The following is an 18,974-nucleotide window of genomic DNA, read 5'->3' as shown; positions in this document are numbered from 1 at the left end:
AGGGATCTGCAGATTTCCTATCCGTCGTGTCATCTGGAGAAGTTGAAGTTGAGGGGCGACGTGCTGGGGTCGATGTATAATGCCAATGGGGAAGCTGTTGAAGATAGTGTTGCCAATGTGGCGTCTGATCAGAAGGCATCAAGATCCGCGCCTGTTGCAGAGGCCAAGCCAGATGGTGAAAGAGGTGCCGTAGAATGAACAACACATTATCGTTTTGTTAAATTCTGTCATGTTTTGCTTTGAATTAATTTCTGTATATACATTCTTTGGGCACTTTTGGCCGCTAGTATGTAGATGATTGTAATAGAGAAAATTATCAATACAAATAGAGCTTTGTTTCCTGTTGGTTGTCTTGGTGTGTGTATTGGATATGTTCGTTGTCATTTAGGACTTAATCGAAGGCGTGATGACAGGTGTGAGTCATATGGTTTATTCGAATCAGAAGCTTCATAAACCCTTCAGGCCATTGCGTGCGAGATACAGCGAAAGATTATATAGATGGTGGGAGAGAATGCCCAGTTAAGTGTTGTGTGAATGATCCGTCTTGGTGTTTTGGTGATGGGTTGGAGCTGAGAACATTGTTGTTGCAGGTGAGCACCATGAGTGAACGAAGGTTTCCTTTTTGAGGAGAATCTTTGACAACCCACAGTGGCCTTACTCAACGTGGGCTATGGAAGAGCTTATCAGAAGTGGCATCCCGTACTATATATCGTGTGAACGTTATGGGTTAGGCCATCCGAAGCTAGAGAGTGCGATGGCAGAGTATATGCATCGTATTGAATGGGATTAATTATGGGCAAGAAAATATTTTTTCATAGAGAATAGATCAATTATGAAATCAGGAATTAATATCGTCGTTAATGTAACATAATTTATAAATAACAACTTCTGATTTATTGCCATTTTGAGTATACATCGCCTTCTGATCGTGCATAGTACAAATATTCATTTTTGTTTATTAAGAAAGGAATTGAGCAAATATGTGTGCCCATGCTTAGCATCTGCCAATTTAAGTTGTAGTGATAAAAGTGTTGTACTTCTGCGGCGTTGTCATTATTGTTGAGTGGTAGACCTTCTTACGCGTAGGGAGTTTTGTAGTGGTCTTGATCGGAATGGGTTCGGCCTCTGGAGGCTGAAACTTTCCCATGAGATCAGAGGGGTTAATGTGATTCAGACCGAACGTGGGGGACAAAGCGTAGAGTTGGTAAAGATGTCAAGATTGTGAGGAGGGGTATCTTTCCAATGCACCCATACCGTGTAGTATAGTGATGGCTTGTTTGGGCTGCCGTGTATCCTGTTAGAGGCACCCTTCGTGTAGGATATGGGTGCGACTGCGGGAAAAGTTCCTCCCAGCCTTGGATTGCCAAACCAGCTAGTGTGCACTGGTGAGGAATCTGAAGCATGACAGCTAATGGTTCTGCTGTGATAGTCAGGGCAGAGTAGATAGCAGGAGGTGCTCCTCTTATGCGGGTAAGAGGGTAGGGTTTGCAGTGCACCTCCGTTGGACGGCCAGATCGGCATAGCCAGGGCAGATTAGACTGCGAAATGGCTGGCCGTAGCTCCCTGTGAGCTTAGTCAAGTCAGATTAGAATGCGATACAAAATCCAGTGAAACGGCAAAGGCGGTAGGATCGTGTACGCAGATGGTGTGTAGTGGCCTTGCTACCACAATCTGCTGAGATTCAGCCTGGTGCCAATGTGCGGGGTGTGATCTTCGTTGTGCATTATTATTGCTCTTTGTTTATTGGAGTGTAGGTGTGGGTAACGTATGTATTGAGATTAAAGACATACAGTGTATTACTAGGGGAGGTTGGCAACTTTGAGCATTCAGATAATTGTTTATTTATAGCCATTTGTGGTAGGTAGTTTTTAAGTGCACGTGAATAACGTTATTTTTTAACAAAGGTAGGTGGGGCTATAATTGAGGAAACCTTTCGAGTGAAAAGTTAATTGTCACGTGTCTGGCTTGGTGTAATATAGTGGATAATAATGTCAAGAAATTGAATATAAGGGAAATTTAAAAGAATGTGAAAAAATGGAAAGTTGTTGTATTACTTTTGAATTGCACAGTACAACTATTAACAATAATATTGTTTCAAAGACATTGAATTCCATGTACGAGGTACGATTTTCCCACTACGTACATTCTTTAGGGTGTAAGGCCCTTTGCCTAGTACTTTAATGATTTCGAAAGGCCCTTCCCAATTCGGTTCTAGCTTCTTCTTGTTGCCTGTGACTTTATGCAGAACCCAATCACCTTCTCGAAATGTGCATGAGTGGACTCTTTTGTTGTAGTAGCGTTCTACAGCCTTTTGATAATTTTCTAGTCGTAATTGTGCCACCGTGCGTACTTCTTCCAGAAGATCTAGGTTGTGTAATAGTTTAATGTTGTTTGTTGTTTGATCAGATGTGATCTCTGTTCGAAGTGTAGGTAGGCCCACTTCTGTCAGTATGATGGCCTCTGTCCCATATACCATGGCGAAGGGAGATTCTCCCGTAGAGGATCTTTTTGTTGTCCTATATGCCCATAACACTTTTGGTAGTTCTTCTGCCCATGCTCCTTTTTTATCTTCTAAGTTCTTCTTAATGTTGGCAAAGATAACTTTGTTGGAAGCTTCTGCTTGGCCGTTGCCTTGTGGGTAAGTGACAGAGGCAAAGCTCAGCTTGATCTTGTATGTGTCACATAGTTCTTGTACCTTCGCATTTTGGAACGGGGTTCCATTGTCCACGACTATCTCCCATGGTATCCCAAATTGACATATAATATGCTTCCAAATGAAGGACATAGTGTCTGTTTTGCTGACTGTGACGTATGCCTCTGCCACAACCCATTTTGTGAAGTAATCAGTGGCTACAAGAGCATACCGTCTTCCTCCAGCAGCCTTAGGTAGTTCACCTACCACATCCATACCCCATTTTGCAAAAGGCCAAGGTGCAACAATGGAGTGTAAGGTTTGAGCAGGTTGATGGATGGTGGGTGCGAATCGTTGGCATTTGTCGCATTTTTTGGCATAGTAATGTGCTTCTGTCATCATGTATGGCCAGTAATACCCCGTTGTAAGTGCTTTGTGTGCCAAATTCCGCCCCCCTGTGTGATTCCCGCATGTCCCCTCATGTATCTCTTCTAGCAATTTTTTAGCTTCTGACGGACGCAAACACCGTAGGTAGGGACCGTTGAAGGACTTGCGGTACAGCGTCCCATGGATTATGGAATAACGCTGTGCCTGAAGGCGCAAAAGTTTTGCATCTTTTGGATTAGGTGGGAGTTCGGAGGTGGACAAGTATCTTATGATTGGATCCATCCAGCATTCAGGTTCTGATGAGGTTGAATAGACTTCCATGTCTTTGCTTGATCGGCTTATAGATATGGAGGACTGGCGCGTGCAACCTCCTGCAGAGGCTAATTTGGCAAGGGCATCGGCCTTCTGATTTTTCTCCCTAGGTACTTGTGTGAGTTCGAACTGGAGAAAATGCAATCGCAAGTCAGTTACCTTCTGTAGAAGGCTGGCCAGATGGGGTGCTTTAGTATCGAAATTTCCAGCCACTTGCTCTATCATAAGCTGTGAGTCTCCTCTGACATTTAGACGTTGGATGCCCATTTCTCGTGCTAATTCTAAACCATAGATTAGTGCCTCATATTCTGCTTCATTATTCGTCGTGGATTGCTCTAAACGAATGGCTTCTTCGATTTTGAGGCCCGAGGGAGCTTTTAAGACGATGCCAATACCAGCCCCTTGGGAATTGGATGCTCCGTCAGTATGCATCGTCCACACCCATTGATCTTCTGACTCTAACAATTCTGGCAGAGTGTCAGGGGTGAACGACTGAATTTCAACCAGGAAGTCAGCTAGTACCTGTCCTTTTTTAGCTTTTCGTGGTGAGAACTGAATATCGTACGTCCCTAGCTCAATTGCCCATTTAGATAACCTTCCAGAGAGGTTGGGCTTACTCAATAATTGCTTTAATGGATAGTCCGTATATACAATGATGGTGTAGCTTTCAAAATATTGTCGTAACTTCTTCTTTGCCGTAAGGAGTGCGAGTGCCAACTTTTCCATCATACTGTAACGAGTTTCAGCGTCCAGGAGCATCTTGCTGCAGTAGAACACTGGCTTCTGACGATTGGCTTCTTCTCGGAAGAGAACAAAACTCACAGCGAATTGTGAGACGGACAAGTATAAGAATAAATCTTCATTAGCTATGGGGGAGTTCAATATAGGAGGGGAGCTCAAATAAGTTTTCAGTTCTTCCGACGCTTTTCTTTGCTCCGGTCCCCAGGTGGTGTTGGCAGATTTTCTTATGCACTGCAAGAAGGGCTGGCAACGGTCAGACATTCGTGATATGAATCGGCTTAATGCTACTATTTTGCCCGTCAGAGCCTATATGTCTCGGATGGTTCGGGGTTCTTTGACTTCTGAGAGGGACGCAATCTGTGTTGGGTTTGCCTCGATGCCCCTCTGACTGACGACGTACCCCAAGAACTGTCCAGAGGACACCCCAAAGACGCATTTAGAGGGGTTTAATTTCATTCTAAAAGCATCAAGGATGTCGAAGCACTTGGTCAAGTCGTCTATATGTGAAGAGCTTTGTTTGGACTTGATGACCATGTCATAAATATAAACCTCCATATTTCTCCCGAGCAATGAGGAAACCAGCTTGTTCATCAGCCTTTCGTACATTGCGCCTGCATTTTTTACACCGAAGGGCATAACTTTGTAGCAATATAAACCACCTTCTGTTATGAAAGCCGTGTGAATCTGATCTTCTGATTTCATGGGGATCTGATTGTATCCAGAGTAAGCGTCTAGGAAGCTCATTCTTTCATATCCTGCCGTGGCGTCTATTATCTGATCGATCTTCGGTAGAGGGTAGCTATCTTTGGGACATGCTTTATTTAAATTTGTGTAATCTATGCATACTCTCTTTTTCCCATTCATCTTTGGGACCACGACGGGGTTGGCAATCCAACTGGGATATAGGCATTCTTCTATTCCCCCTGTGCTCAGGAGCCGTTTGACCTCCTCTTGTATGACTTGATTCACCTCTGGAGCGAACCTCCTCTACTTCTGCTTGACAGGTGGGAAGTTGTTGGAGATATTTAGGCTGTGACTCATGATGGAGGGGTCTATTCCGGGTATGTCATGTGGTGACCAGGCGAAAGTTCTCATTCTGGTCTTGAGAAATCGCATGAGGGTCTGTCTCTCTTCTCCAGAGAGCTTGGTACTTACCAGCACTGTCTTAGAGGGGTCAGCTTCATCTAGACCCACTTGTTCTAAGGTATCCAGCGTAACTAGGGGTTTTTCTTGGTCTTCCTCTAGATCGATTCCTTTTAGGCACGCTAGTAGGTCCTGCTGTAATTGCTATTTGTCAGGGGAGTCATTATGGGAAGCAGTGCCAGAGTTATTTATGTCTTTCAAGGTAAGGAAGCGCTTTTTGGTCTGCTTCTGGCAGCCCTTGATATCAACGGTGTAGCGCCCGTTGAGTGATTGACACCGCATCACCTGATGTAGAGTTGAGACTATCCCCTGCATCCGGTGGATCCAATTTCTCCCCATGATGGCGTTGTAGTTTGTGGTGGAATCTATAATGAGAAAGTCTACTGGCAAGGCGCGTTCTCCAGCCACCACAGTTAAGCGAATGACTCCCTTCGGATATACTCTTTGGCTGTTGAAGCCCAAAATGGGCGTGGTGGGGGGCCGGATCTGATTCTCCTCTAGCCCCATCTTCTGGAAGGCTTCCCAGAAGAGGATGTCGACTCCACTGCCCCCGTCGATCAGAACTCTGCCCAGCTGGCAATGGTCAACCTGTAGGGAAATGACAAGTGGATCATCATGGGGTAGGTGTACGCCCTTCAGGTCAACATCGGTGAAGGTGATTGCAAAGGCTGGGTAGCTTCTGTCTTTTGAAGTGATGAGATTGACCACATGGCCTAATGATTTGTACACTTCACTCGTTCCTCCATCCTTTTATGGATTTTGGTTGTATGCTCTTGACTGTCAGTGGGTTCTATGATCCCGTGGATCATAGGGACTTGCTTAAGAGGCTCCTGGATGTTGTCAGAGGCTGCGTGCATGGGGTCTGACGCTTGTGGAGCAAGGGCAGAAGTGGGATTATGCCGTGAGGCACCTAGTCACCCCATCTCCTTGATGCATTGGGTAAGCCTCCCACTCCTCATGAGGGCTTGGATCTGATTATTCAAGTTGTGGCATTCAGCGATCGTATGACCGTGATCTTTGTGGAAGAGACAGTATCTGCTTTTATCCCTTCTGTCAGAAGGAGTGGTAATTTTGTAGGGCTCTCGCCAGATAGGTCTGTCTTTATTTTCTTCATAAATGACTTCTTGCGGGACGGTGTATTCGAAAGACGGGTATCGTGATGACTGTCGATCCTGTCTTGGCCTTTTTCCTTCCTTCGTGAGATCTGTTTGGTTCCGCTTCCTCTTGTCATCCCTAGCAGGTGGTGGAGGATTATTTGTTGGCGGAGCAGAGATGAGTGCAGACTTCTTCTGTGCGCGTTCTCGAAATTCCAAGACCCTGAAGAAGCCCTCGGCTCGGGTCTGCACGTCTCCCATGTTGTATGGTGGTGTCATGATGAGATTCTCATGTAAGAGAGATCCCACCTGCAAGCTTTTGACGAAGAGATTTGCTACGGTGAGTGGGTCGACGTCGTGGATTTAATGCACGAGGTCAATGAAATGCTGTAAGTATGCTTTCGGATGTTCATTCTCCCCCTGTTCAATCCGATAGAGATCAGCCATTGTTCTGGGTGCCTCTCGGTTCACACTGTATTGCTGTAAGAAGGTCCGTCGAAGATCACTAAAACTATTGAGTGATCCGGGCTTTAATTGTCGGAACCATAACAGAGCTGGCCCGGAGAAAGTCGTTGAAAAGACTTTGCATTGAATGGCTTCGTTATTAGCTTCTAATGCCATCTTCTGTTGAAATTGGAATAAATGGTTTAGTGGGTCTCCCTTTCCATTGAACGCAGGCAAGGAAGGGATGATGAAGTCTCGAGGCTTTGGCTCATTCTGAATCCATTCCGAGAAAGGCGATTTCTCAGTGGTTCTTGATACTAGATCCAAATGTTCGGTGGCGTAGGCTGATCTCCCATCTGAGAACTTCTGCATCATTTCCCTCAGCATGTCTTCTTTCCAATTGTCCAAGAACCGGATCGAGGGAACACGACCTTCAGAGGGAGAATCGTGTGCGACTTGAGGTGTGGTGCGTTGAGGCCGGATTTCGGCTGCTGGCTGAGCGGGTCCGGTGGGTTCTGCTTCCACCCGCCCATGCATGTCAGAGGTTGGGGCTCGTCTCTCTTCGATCGCGGAGGATGGAGGGATGCCTTGGGATCTTTCGTTACCTAGGTTCATGTTTTGATGAGGGGAACTAACGCGGTCGATTAGAACTTCAGATCTACAAGAATCAAGATTGTCGTGGGCTTGGGTGTTGCGGGTTGTGTCGGCGGACCGGCGCAGCTTAGCAATCTCGGCTTCGAGCCTAGCTTGGGCTTTGGCCAATGTCTTGATTGCTTTGTCGGACAGCTGCTGGCTCGCCTCCAACAGGTGACACATCCAATCGATCTGGTCGCTCACATCCGCCAGAGGGACGCTCTGTGCGACTGGGCCCGAAACTCCGTTGCCTTTTGGTGGCATGATTTTTGGGTTCGTAGGGGATCTTGATTTCTTGATTCGGCGACGTGGCTAAGGGCGAAATGTTTTTCGTTTCCCACAGACGGCGACAATTGTTGGGGCAACAATTTGTCTTTCTATATCTGGAGGCTTCTCCCAGTAATGGAAGATGAACAGTCACTATTCCGGTGATGAAACTTTCCTTTGACTCGTCGGGATCACCTGCAAGAAAGACACTTCGATGCTTAAGTCAGTTCAAAATTCGATCCCATTTCCCTTCTATGAATCTTATATTTATAGGACAAAATATGCAATGCAGTTAGTGGGTTCAAGCGAACCCTGGAATATGTGGGGGGGGGGGGGGAAGAAATAACTGAATTTCCCTCCAAAAATACCGACTTTGAATGTCTTGCTCAGGGGTCAGAGGCACGGATCGCCTCTGACCCACAGCTTCTGCCTTCAGAATTTCTATACGTCAAAACGTTCCGTTTTAATTATTTGATAAATGAGGAAAGGGTTGTCGGGCCTAACATTTTGGGCCCAACAGATATTTATTTGAAATTTATATAACATTAATATAAATTTAATAAATTCTACATATAAAACTAAGCAAATGTGCATAATACACGTTGCTTGTATCTAGTGTTCATAATAATTTTGTACTAATATGTATATTATGTATATATAAAAGAAAAATATTAAAATTTAAATTTTCACTCCTAGTAAAAACTTATTTCTGGGCCCTTTATTGATCTTAAGTACTAATTAATAAATTTTTATATTAATTGGTACATTTTTATTTGTATGCTTTCGTTAGTTTTATAGCCATTTATAAAACTAATATAAGAAAAAGAAAAAATGTATAAAGAAAAAAAATCATCAAAATTAATTGAAAGCAATAAAAAATTATTAGAACCCAACAAAACCATCCAAAGTTATATTGAAGTATTGATTTTTTTTTTTTTGGAAGAATTGAAATATCGAATTTATACTTATTGAAATTTATTTATGCTTAGTTATTAAAATTTGTTGATGTTTGACATGTGTTATGAATATTTTTTTTTTATTAGTCACCAATGAATAATTCATTGAAAATAATTATAATGTAATACATCTCGAATAAAAAGAGAAAAATCTTCTAACTATACAAGTTTCTTCTCTATCCTAAGAACATGCACTACTAATTAGTCGTAAGATGAACATAGGTTATAAATATTTAGTTATTAAAATAATGTAACATCATGAAGTTTTTCCTCCTTAAATTCAAAAGATATAGGATTAGATATATTTTTATTTTAAAAAAAATCTAAACACATAGAAATGGATCAAATATTTTAAAATAAATATATTATACAGCAGAAAAGTCAATAAATACAACTTAATTCTATAATTTTGTCCATTCAATTTGTAATTATTGAACTATCCTTAAGTAGAAAGAAAATAAAAACTGAAATGGTAAAAAAAACATATTAACAACACCAACCACAACATTATGCATTATGTAGCGAAAAGGTTGTTGCGTAAACTTGGATTGGAGTACGAGTCAATCCATGTCTGCAAGCATGATTGTGCATTGTTTTGGAAAAAACATGTTGGAAAAAGTAAATGTCATGTTTGTGGGGAGAATCGGTGGGTGGACAAGAACACCAAGGGCAAGAAAGTGCCTCATAAAGTGATACGGTATTTTTCTTTAACCCCTAGGTTAATGCAAAAATATGTGTCGATCCCGAGTACCTGGATGGATACTCACCACAATGTAGGCACAAGATGGGTGACAAAAATAGCCGAAAAAAACTAGGTATGTCAAGTTTTTTTTTAAACATTTTTCAAATTTTTAATTGTTTATTTACAATACATAATTACATTATATATTGTATCATATGAACAATTACGTGCATATCGCGATACACAGTAGACATAGTCAACTGAGACTGAGAGTTCCACACCGGTTTCGAGTGCGCCTGAAGATGACGACTTGTCATTGACACAAACCGTCTTTGGAAAATGATGTGGCCACCAGAAAGGATATGGTCGTATCCTTACTATAAGGGACCAAGGTCCATTTACTACTGACCCTCCACTGCAATCTAGAGATGAAGAAATTGTTGAGATGAGAGAGCGTCTTCGACAATCAGAGGAGCACATCTGGACTCATTATATCACCCCAGGATCTCAATGTGCCCCACCACCACCTGATGATCCCGATGTTGGAGGACTGAGTCAGTAGGAAGACTTCTGTATGAGTTTTGTTTTTATAGACTATTATATTTTTATCTTTAGGACAACTCTTTTTTGGATTGAGCAAACGTACCCTTGTATTTTTTATTTAAATGTTTAATATAAGTATTTTAATTTTGATCTATTATTTTAGTTTTAATTCAAATTAAATTAATAAATAAATACGTAATGTACCATTAAAAAAATCTCGGTTCAGGCTATACTGACGACATTGTCCTCGGTATAGCCCTATTAGATGACAAAATCAGGCAGATTTCCACTGACAACATTTCTATTATATACCGACAAAATTTTTCCTCGGTATAGGCTATACCGAGGACACATTTAATGTCCTAGGTAGAAGTTGATGTCTACCTGATGAGGCTCTACCAAGAAACTTCTACCGACAACATGTTCTCGGTATAGCCTCTATCGACCACATCCGGGCTTCTGCCGACGACTTTTGTTGTCTGGATAGCCCTAGTTTTTTTTAGTGGCATCAAATAATATAAACTAAAGTAATTGTAGGAGAATATTCAATCACATTACAAGAGATCAATATCTTAATTGTAGGTAAACTATATAGAATATAGTAATGATATGGATGATTGAATAAACAAAAATCACAAACCACGTTTAAACCGCACTATAATAATACAGAAAAATTATAGACTCCAAAATCCAAATTAAACCACAAAGAAAATGAGAAATTTATAGTAAACACTACATTAATCCAAAAATTAACATATAAACGATCAGACGAAATTTTTTTATATTGTTACGGTCCAAGTAATTTTAATTTCATTTTTACGGGATACAATATCGGACAACACCTATTGCTTTAAATTGTCCCTCCAGCCCAAGCATTCGAATCTGGTCCTTCTCTTGTACTAGATGGAGGCATTGTTTTCAAGGTGTTGCTTGTGGTGGAGACGAGTGCATCGGGCGACGGGTCTTCGGCGCTATGGTTGTTCGCCAACAATGAAGACAACGGTGGTATGCAGGAGATGTAACATCCCAAATTTCCTAATGTGGCTTAGTGCCTGGATTAGGGGGCCTGGAGGCAATAATTGAGTTATTATGTGAATTATATTATAATTATAAGAAGGGTATTTTAGTAATTTGACTCGTTTAGGGAATAAATGCAAATGTGTGTATGTGTGTGATTGAGACCACATTATTATGTGGATATATTTGGGTTACTTGACGAGAGGCGATCCTGATGAGCAAGTTAGCAGAAAAGTCACAACGGAGTTTTAATATCCGGCTCGGGGTGAGCTTAGGGATATTTTAGTAATTTAGTACATTACCGGGAATTAGTGGGTAATGGGAATTTATTGGTAACCATGTGATAATATTGGAAGTAGCGAGAATTATAAGATGTAAATTTTGGATAGCGGGATTTGAGGCAAAGGACAAAATTGCCCTTGTGAACATTTGATGAATAAGCTAAAGGCAAGGGGCAAAATAGTCATTTTCTTTCCAAGTATAGTGTAAGGTCAGCTGGGAATGTTTGAGAAGGTTAAGGAACTAAAGGAAAAACACAGTAGCAGCTCTCTCTCTCTTTCTCCCCCACGTTTTCTCTGTTTTCACCATGGAAGCTTGAGGAATTTTTGGGGAAATTGAAGATCAAAGCTAGGGAACTAAGGTGCCAAACTTGGGGAAAATAGAGGTTTAGCTAAGGAGGATTAACTCAGTTGAGGTAAGGTTTTTAATCTGAATTCCTCATGATTAGTTCTGCTGAATTATATAGAGCTATGGTGTTCATGCAAGCTTGATAGTTGGGAGGTTGGGTTTGAGAATTTTGATGAGTTTTACTATGGTAACTAGCTTGGTTTGAGTGGTGAGAAGGAGTATATAGATTGTGGAAATTGAATTGGAAGATTGGGATGGAATTGGATGATTTTTAGTTGGGTTCGGCTGAAGAAAAATCCAGAAAATTCTAGGTTCGTGGGGCTGAGCCGCGGCTCTTTTTTGGTGAGCCGCGACCCTCGAAGGGAAAATTTGATCTAGGAGGGCTCGGAGGCAGAGGCGGGCCGCGGCGCCTCAGGGGCGCGCCGTGGCGTGCGTTGGTTTCCAGGGAGGCCGAGCCTCTGGAATTATAGGTGGGTCGTGGCTCGAGTTCTTGGGGTCGCGCCCCTTAAGGGGAAATTTGGCCTTAATGGGATTTTTAGGTTGGGGGACTTAACCATTTGGGTTCGGGATCGATTCTACTTCCTTGTTAAGTGGAATTCGATGTCCCGGAGGCTACGATTTGTTCTGGAAGCTTTTATTTACCTGTTGTTGATAAAACTTCCTTATAACGGTTCTGACTAGGTTTACGCTAAGGGCTTGAATCGAGGATCGTACTCAAAGGGGCGTCGCTAGTAACTTGCATACAGACCGAAGGTAGGAAAATTGTACCTGTTACGTGAATGCGTGATTAGAGCTTAATCAATGTAGTGAATATAGAGATGAATAAGGCTTTGACTTTGTTAATGAACATGATTGTAATTATGTTTGCGAATATCTGATTAGGTACACTGTAATGCGCATGATTATGATTATGCATATGACTATCGTTGGAATGTATTATATTGCATCATAGTTATTGATATGTATGCTATGTGAAATATATGATTGTCTGTTGTGACCATGAAGCTTGGTTTATAAACCAAAGGGTGGTTAGGATGTTAAGTGAAGATCAATTTAATAGTTGAGAGTATATTGGACTCCGGGAGACTCGCCTTATAATTCGAGAGTCCCAAGGCTTCAACTTATAAGTTGGAGGCACATGGTGGCTTGACTTATAAGTCAAGGGCTTAAAGAACTTAGTTTATAAGCTAAGATTGGCATGGTGCACGTGGAGTGCAGGCCACTATGGCTGGGCCACCCTGGGAGTGCGACACGCACTTAACTGGATCGAATGCCAACAACTTGAAAGAAAGTGCGATACGCACTTGTGTGACTCCATGGTTACCAGTTTGCTTAATGAACACACCAGCTTCAATTATTACTGCTTGATAGGTATTTTATTCTATGAACTGTTAAATATGTTTTCTTGCTCAGTCTTCTGGCTCACAGGTGCTTTGTGGTGCAAGTAAAGGTAAAGAGAAGCTCAACCAGCCATGAGTCGGAGGGCAATAGCAGTGATATGTACATATGCAGTCCGCTCGACCAACACGGCCGAGATGCTCAAGGGAACTAGGGTTAAACCCAGATTTTGCCGCCTAGGTCGGCTTATTGTGTAACTAACTTTTAAACTGATGTTTTTGGGGATCCCGTGTAGAGAACATGCTTTTAACTTAATGAAAATACTTATGAGTTGACCAAAAATTTTAATGCCTTAACCTTTAGTGGCTTAATCGCACGTTTAGTCCAAATGACTTGTTTAGCAAGTCCAGCACTGGTTTTAAACACACTTGGTGACGGACCCTAATTAGCAGGGCGTTACATCTTGGTATGAAACCAGCCAAGGTTTAAGGGTTCTTGATGTTGGACTGGGCATGTACATTCACTGCTAAAGACAAGCTCGACTCAGGGTTGGGTAACTATTAATATAGTTATGTGTATGTTTGCTTAAATGAATTATGTGTGCTTTATCTACTAGTCTAAATAAAAAGCATGAGTTATTCTGATAGGGTCTGGCCCTTGAGTACTGTATGTAGGTTGAGAACGTGTTTATTAGCATGATAGGTATTATTAAATTTTGTTGGGTGTACAACCAAAGTCCCACATTGGCTAGAAATGGGAAGGATCTTGGGTATATAAGGATGGACACTATCTCCATTGGAATGAGGCCTTTTGGGAAGGTGCCCAAAAACAAATCCGTGAGGGCTTAGGCCCAAAGCGGACAATATCATACTATTGGAGAAAAAGATGGTGTCCGACGGTCTTTACAAGTGGTATCAGAGCCGGATCCCAAAATTAGCCATGTGAATGTATCCTCGGATTGCCAAACAAAGGAGGTGAAGCTTGCTGCTAGAGCCATATGAGGTTCAGATCTGATTCGAAGGGATTTCGAATCTAGCTGGTGAAGGGATTCATCTAGCTTACTCAAGGGGATCTTGAGTGTTGGAATCGAGGGATTCAGGTTTAGATCTGTAATCGTCTGAGGGGAGGCAAGGTGGTCCTTTGTTTGAGGGGAAGATTGTTGGGTGTACAACCAAAGTCCCACATTGGCTAGAAATGGGAAGGATCTTGGGTATATAAGGATGGACACTATCTCCATTGGAATGAGGCCTTTTGGGAAGGTGCCCAAAAACAAATCCGTGAGGGCTTAGGCCCAAAGCGGACAATATCATACCAATGGAGAAATAGATGGTGTCCGACGGTCCTTACAAATGTTATAGGATTGCTTATTAGCATCATTGAACTTGATGAATGTTAGAAACGCTTATTAGTGCTGCTGTATGTTTACCCAGGATAGAGGACGCTTATCAGCGCCGTTACATGCTAAGGAAAATGTTAATTAGCATTGCTAAGTGCTTATGCATGCCAAGAATATGCTTATTAGCATCTTGTTTAAGTGATATCATGAATTTCTCTGCTTATTAGCATGATTATTATATGAGAACTATAGGGATGCTTATTAGCATTGTCAATGCATGTGGATGCTTATTCGATCGGTTTTGAACCGTGGGTTGATGTGAGATACTGTTGTTACTGCCTGATAAGCTGAGTCATTGATTGTAGACAGACTTGGAAGTATGCTTCCAGAGCAATCTAATGAGCCAGCCAATGCTGGGAATCAGACCGAAAGTAATGATCAGGGTCAGAACCCTCCGCCAGCCCCTGAGAACTGGCAATAGATGCTTGCAGACTTGCAAGCTCAACTACAGAGACAGAGTGAAGAGATATTACAATTGAGGCAACAGCAGGTTCCAGCTAGGAACGCTGCATCGGAGGCCCCATCTGCTATTTCAGTACCAGCCGTACCACAGCAGACAGAGTTGGAGAACCGTTGGGAGTTGGTATATGAGTGGTTCAGGAAGGAGCACCCTCCGGTTTTTTAGGGTGGTGCAGATCCACTTAAGGCAGAGTAGTGGATGGCCATGATTACTTCTATTTTGGACTTCATGAGAGTTGTGGGCAATGAAAAAGTGGCATGTGCCACATATATGTTTCGGGAAGATGGTCGGATCTGGTGGGAGGTTGTATCCCAAACTAGAAACGTAACCATAATGGGATGGGAAGAGTTTAAAACCCTCTTCGATAAAAAGTATTACAATGAGGCTGTTAAAGCCGCAAAGGCTGCGGAGTTCAGTAAACTTTTGCAGGGGAATATGTTAGTGACCAAGTATGCCCTGAAATTTGACAGGTTAGCCAAGTTCGGTCCAGACTTGGTGCCCACTGATGGGACAAGGAAGGAAAGATTCCTTCAGGGGCTGCAGCCTATGATTGCCCGGGATGTCAGAATTACCACTGTACCTGGAGTGACGACATACACTCAGGTAGTGGAGAGAGCCCTTACTGTAGAGGGTGCTGAGAATAAGATATGGCGTGATAATGCAGCCAGGAGAGATATGAGGAGGACGGGACCTCCCTTCTCAAGAGTAAGTAGGGGCGGAGGTCCAAGTGATCAGAAAAGGAAGACTTCAGACACCAGTTCAGCTCCTAGACCTGATAGAAGGCCACAGGGTGCTCAGATTGGCCGCCAGGGCGGCAACGAGAATTGGAAGACATATCCAGAATGTACCAGATGCAGGAGACGTCATCTGGGTGAGTGTCGAGCGAAGGCCTGTTTTGTATGTGGACTTGTGGGGTATCTTAAGAAGGATTGCCCAAGACTGAAGAAAGAGGAATCCAAGAAGCCAGACAGTTTGACTACAACTCGAGTATTTGCATTGACACAAGCTGAGGCTGAGGTTAGGCCCTCAGTGGTCACAGGTCAGCTTTCTAGTGCTGGCATATCTTATTTTGTGTTGATTGATTCTGGTGCTACACAATCTTATGTATCTAGTAGGATTGTTGATAGTTTGTGTAGGCCCTGTGAGTTTTGTGCTGTGGGATTTGGGACATTATTACCCACTGGGGAGTTGGTGGTTTCCCAGAGGATTTACCAAGGTTGTCACCGCGCAGAGAGATTGATTTTGTTATTGAGCTGGCACCAGGAATAGAGCCAGTGTCTAGGGCACCTTACAGCGCCGGTGTTATTTGTGAAGAAGAAGGGCGGTTCGTTAAGGATGTGTATAGACTATAGAGAACTGAATAAGTTGACCATCAAGAACAAGTATCATCTACCAAGGATAGATGACTTATTTGATCAACTGCAAGGAAAAATGGTATTCTCAAAGATAGATCTTCGATCTGGTTATCACCAGTTGAGAATTAAGGATGAAGACATACCCAAGACAGCTTTCCGTACTAGATATGGGCACTATAAGTTTCTCGTTATGTCATTTGGTTTGACTAATGCCCTGGCATCTTTTATAGACCTAATGAACAGAGTGTTCAAGGACTATCTGGACCAATTTGTGATTGTCTATAGATGTGAGAACAGCTTCCAGGAGTTAAAGCGGAGTTTTATCACCGCCCCAGTCTTGAGTCTTTCGACTGGTCAAGAGAAGTTTATGGTTTACTGTGATGCCTTGAGACAGGGGCTAAGTTGTGTCCTTATGCAGGCAGAGAAGGTGATTGCCTATGCATCACGACAATTAAAGGATTATGAGCAGAGATACCCATCCCATGATTTAGAGCTGGCAGCTGTGGTTTTTGCATTGAAGGTATGGAGGCATTACCTTTATGGAGAGAAATGTGAGATATATACCAACCACAAGAGCCTCAAGTACTTCTTTACACAGAAGGATTTGAATATGAGACAGAGGCGTTGGTTGGAACTGGTGAGAGACTATGATTGTGATATTTTTATCATCCAGGGAAAGCCAATGTGGTGGCTGATGCCCTAAGTCGGAGACCTCTAGGGCAGTTGTATAGTGTGAGATAGATATCCAAGGAGTTAGCAGAGGATATGACCAGAGCAGAGATTGAGTTAGTAGTGGGCCAGTTAGCCAACATTACCCTGCAATCTACTCTCCTATAAAGGATAAAGGAGAGTCAGTTACAAGAGCCACAATTGGTGAAGATTAGAGAGGATGTTCTAGCTGGAGCAGCTAGGGACTATTCTATATCTGACATGGGCCTACTAAGATATAAGGGTCAGATTTGTGTTCCAATGGATGTTGTTATTAGACGAGAGATTCTAGATGAATCTCATACCACCCCGTATTCCTTGCATCCCGGCACCACCAAGATGAATCAAGACTTAAGAACTTTGTATTGGTGGCCGGGGATGAAGGGTGATGTAACCGAGTATGTAGCCAAGTGTCTGACGTGTCAGCAGATCAAAGCTGAACATCATAGACCTGCAAGATTATTACAACCCTTAGATATTCCATAATGGAAATGGGAAGACATCACAATGGATTTTTGTGGTGGGATTGCCTAAGACGGTGGGTCAACATGATTCAATATGGGTGATTGTAGATAGATATACCAAATCAGCACACTTTGTACCAGTGAGGATGACCTATACCATTGACCAATATGCAGATCTCTATGTAAAAGAGATAGTACATCTTCATGGAGCTCCGAGGTCGATTGTGTCAAACCGAGATCCCACCTTTACTTCCAAGTTCTGGGGAAGTTTGCAGAAGGAAATGGGCACGTAATTAAAGTTTAGTATAGCGTATCATCCTCAGACCGATGGTCAGTCTGAGAGGACTATCCAGATACTGGAGGACATGTTGAGGGCATGTGTTCTGGATTTTGAGTGGTCTTGGAGTAAGTATTTTCCTCTAATAGAGTTTTCCTACAACAACAGCTATCAGGCGACCATAGGAGTGGCTCCTTATGAGATGTTGTATGGTAGGAAGTGCAGATCACATTTTCATTGGGATGAGTTGGGTGAGCGTAGATTCTTGGGTCCCGAGGCAGTTCAGAGGACCAATGAAGCTATACAAAAGATTAGAGCTCGGATGCTCGCATCACAGAGTAGACAGAGAAGTTATGCGAATCTGAAGCGTAGGAACGTGGAGTTCCAGGTGGGAGACTATGTCTTCCTTAGAGTCTCATCGTTCAAGGGGGTGAGAAGATTTGGCAAGAAGGGCAAGTTGAGCCCTAGATTCGTAGGACCATTTGAGATTCTGGAAAGGATCGGTCAGGTGGCCTATAAGTTGGCATTACCTCCGGCGTTGTCTGCCGTGCACAACGTGTTTCATATTTCGATGCTGCGAAAGTATGTTTCTGACGAGACTCATGTGTTGAGTTATGAAGATCTTGAGCTGCAGACGGATTTGTCCTTCGAGGAGCAACCAGTCCTAATATTAGACAAGAAGGACAAGGTTCTGAGGAATAAAGTTATACCTTTAGTGAAGGTATTATGGAGAAACAGCAAGGTCGAGGAGGCGACCTGGGAGTTGGAGTCAACTATGCGGGATCAGTATCCCGAGCTGTTCAGGTAAAATTTCGAGGACGAAATTCCTATATGGAGGGGATAGTTGTAACATCCCAAATTTCCTAATGTGGCTTAGTGCCTAGATTAGGGGGCCGGGAGGCAATAATTTAGTTATCATGTGAATTATATTATAATATAATTATGCCTGCATGTTAGAGATATTAAATATGTGTATGTGGGCCCGTTTCTTATAAGAAGGGTATTTTAGTAATTTGACTCGTTTAGGGAATAAATCCAAATGTGTGTTTGTGTGATTGAGACCACATTATTATGTGGATATATTTGGGTTACTCGACGAGAGGCGATCCCGATGAGCAAGTTAGCAAAAAAGTCACAACGGGGTTTTAATATCCGGCTCGGGGTGAGCTTGGGGGTATTTTAATAATTTAGTACATTACCAGGAATTAGTGGGTAATGGGAATTTATTGGTAACCATGTGAGAATATTGGAAGTAGCGAGAATTATAGGATGTAAATTGTGGATAGCGGGATTTGAGGCAAAGGACAAAATTGCCCTTGTGAACATTTGATGAATAAGCTAAAGGCAAGGGGAAAAATAGTCATTTTCTTTCCAAGTATAGTGTAAGGTGAGCTGAGAATGTTTGAGAAGGTTAAGGAACTAAAGGAAAAACACAGCAGCAGCTCTCTTTCTCTCTCCCCCACGTTTTCTATGTTTTCACCATGGAAGCTTGAGGAAT

At 42.6% G+C, this 18,974-nt stretch overlaps 3 protein-coding genes across 3 annotated transcripts; all 3 read right to left on the bottom strand.

Moving 5' to 3' along the window:
• Positions 1 to 206: 206 nt before the first annotated feature.
• Positions 207 to 4,333, bottom strand: LOC133795537 (uncharacterized). Its single transcript, XM_062232988.1, has 2 exons — positions 2,144 to 4,333; positions 207 to 224 (listed from the first exon to the last, which is right to left on the bottom strand). Exons 1-2 carry the CDS (start codon positions 4,331 to 4,333, stop codon positions 207 to 209), a joined length of 2,208 nt encoding a protein of 735 aa, XP_062088972.1.
• Positions 4,334 to 5,359: 1,026 nt separating this feature from the next.
• LOC133795536 (uncharacterized) lies at positions 5,360 to 5,722 on the bottom strand. Its single transcript, XM_062232987.1, has one exon. It carries the CDS (start codon positions 5,720 to 5,722, stop codon positions 5,360 to 5,362), a length of 363 nt encoding a protein of 120 aa, XP_062088971.1.
• Positions 5,723 to 6,672: 950 nt separating this feature from the next.
• On the bottom strand, positions 6,673 to 7,650 carry LOC133795534 (uncharacterized). The gene has a single exon (XM_062232985.1). It carries the CDS (start codon positions 7,648 to 7,650, stop codon positions 6,673 to 6,675), a length of 978 nt encoding a protein of 325 aa, XP_062088969.1.
• Between the last annotated feature and the right edge of the window lie 11,324 nt (positions 7,651 to 18,974).

The sequence above is a fragment of the Humulus lupulus genome, chromosome 8 (genome assembly GCF_963169125.1).
Source record: "Humulus lupulus chromosome 8, drHumLupu1.1, whole genome shotgun sequence".
Taxonomy (NCBI): domain Eukaryota; kingdom Viridiplantae; phylum Streptophyta; class Magnoliopsida; order Rosales; family Cannabaceae; genus Humulus; species Humulus lupulus.
Note: the sequence above shows the minus strand (reverse complement) of the source record. Positions and strands in the feature narration are given on the sequence as shown.

Coding starts and splice junctions, on each gene's coding strand:
- LOC133795537 (XM_062232988.1), bottom strand. CDS start 4,333: ATGTCTGACCGTTGCCAGCCCTTCTTGCAGTGCATAAGAAAATCTGCC.
- LOC133795536 (XM_062232987.1), bottom strand. CDS start 5,722: ATGGGGCTAGAGGAGAATCAGATCCGGCCCCCCACCACGCCCATTTTG.
- LOC133795534 (XM_062232985.1), bottom strand. CDS start 7,650: ATGCCACCAAAAGGCAACGGAGTTTCGGGCCCAGTCGCACAGAGCGTC.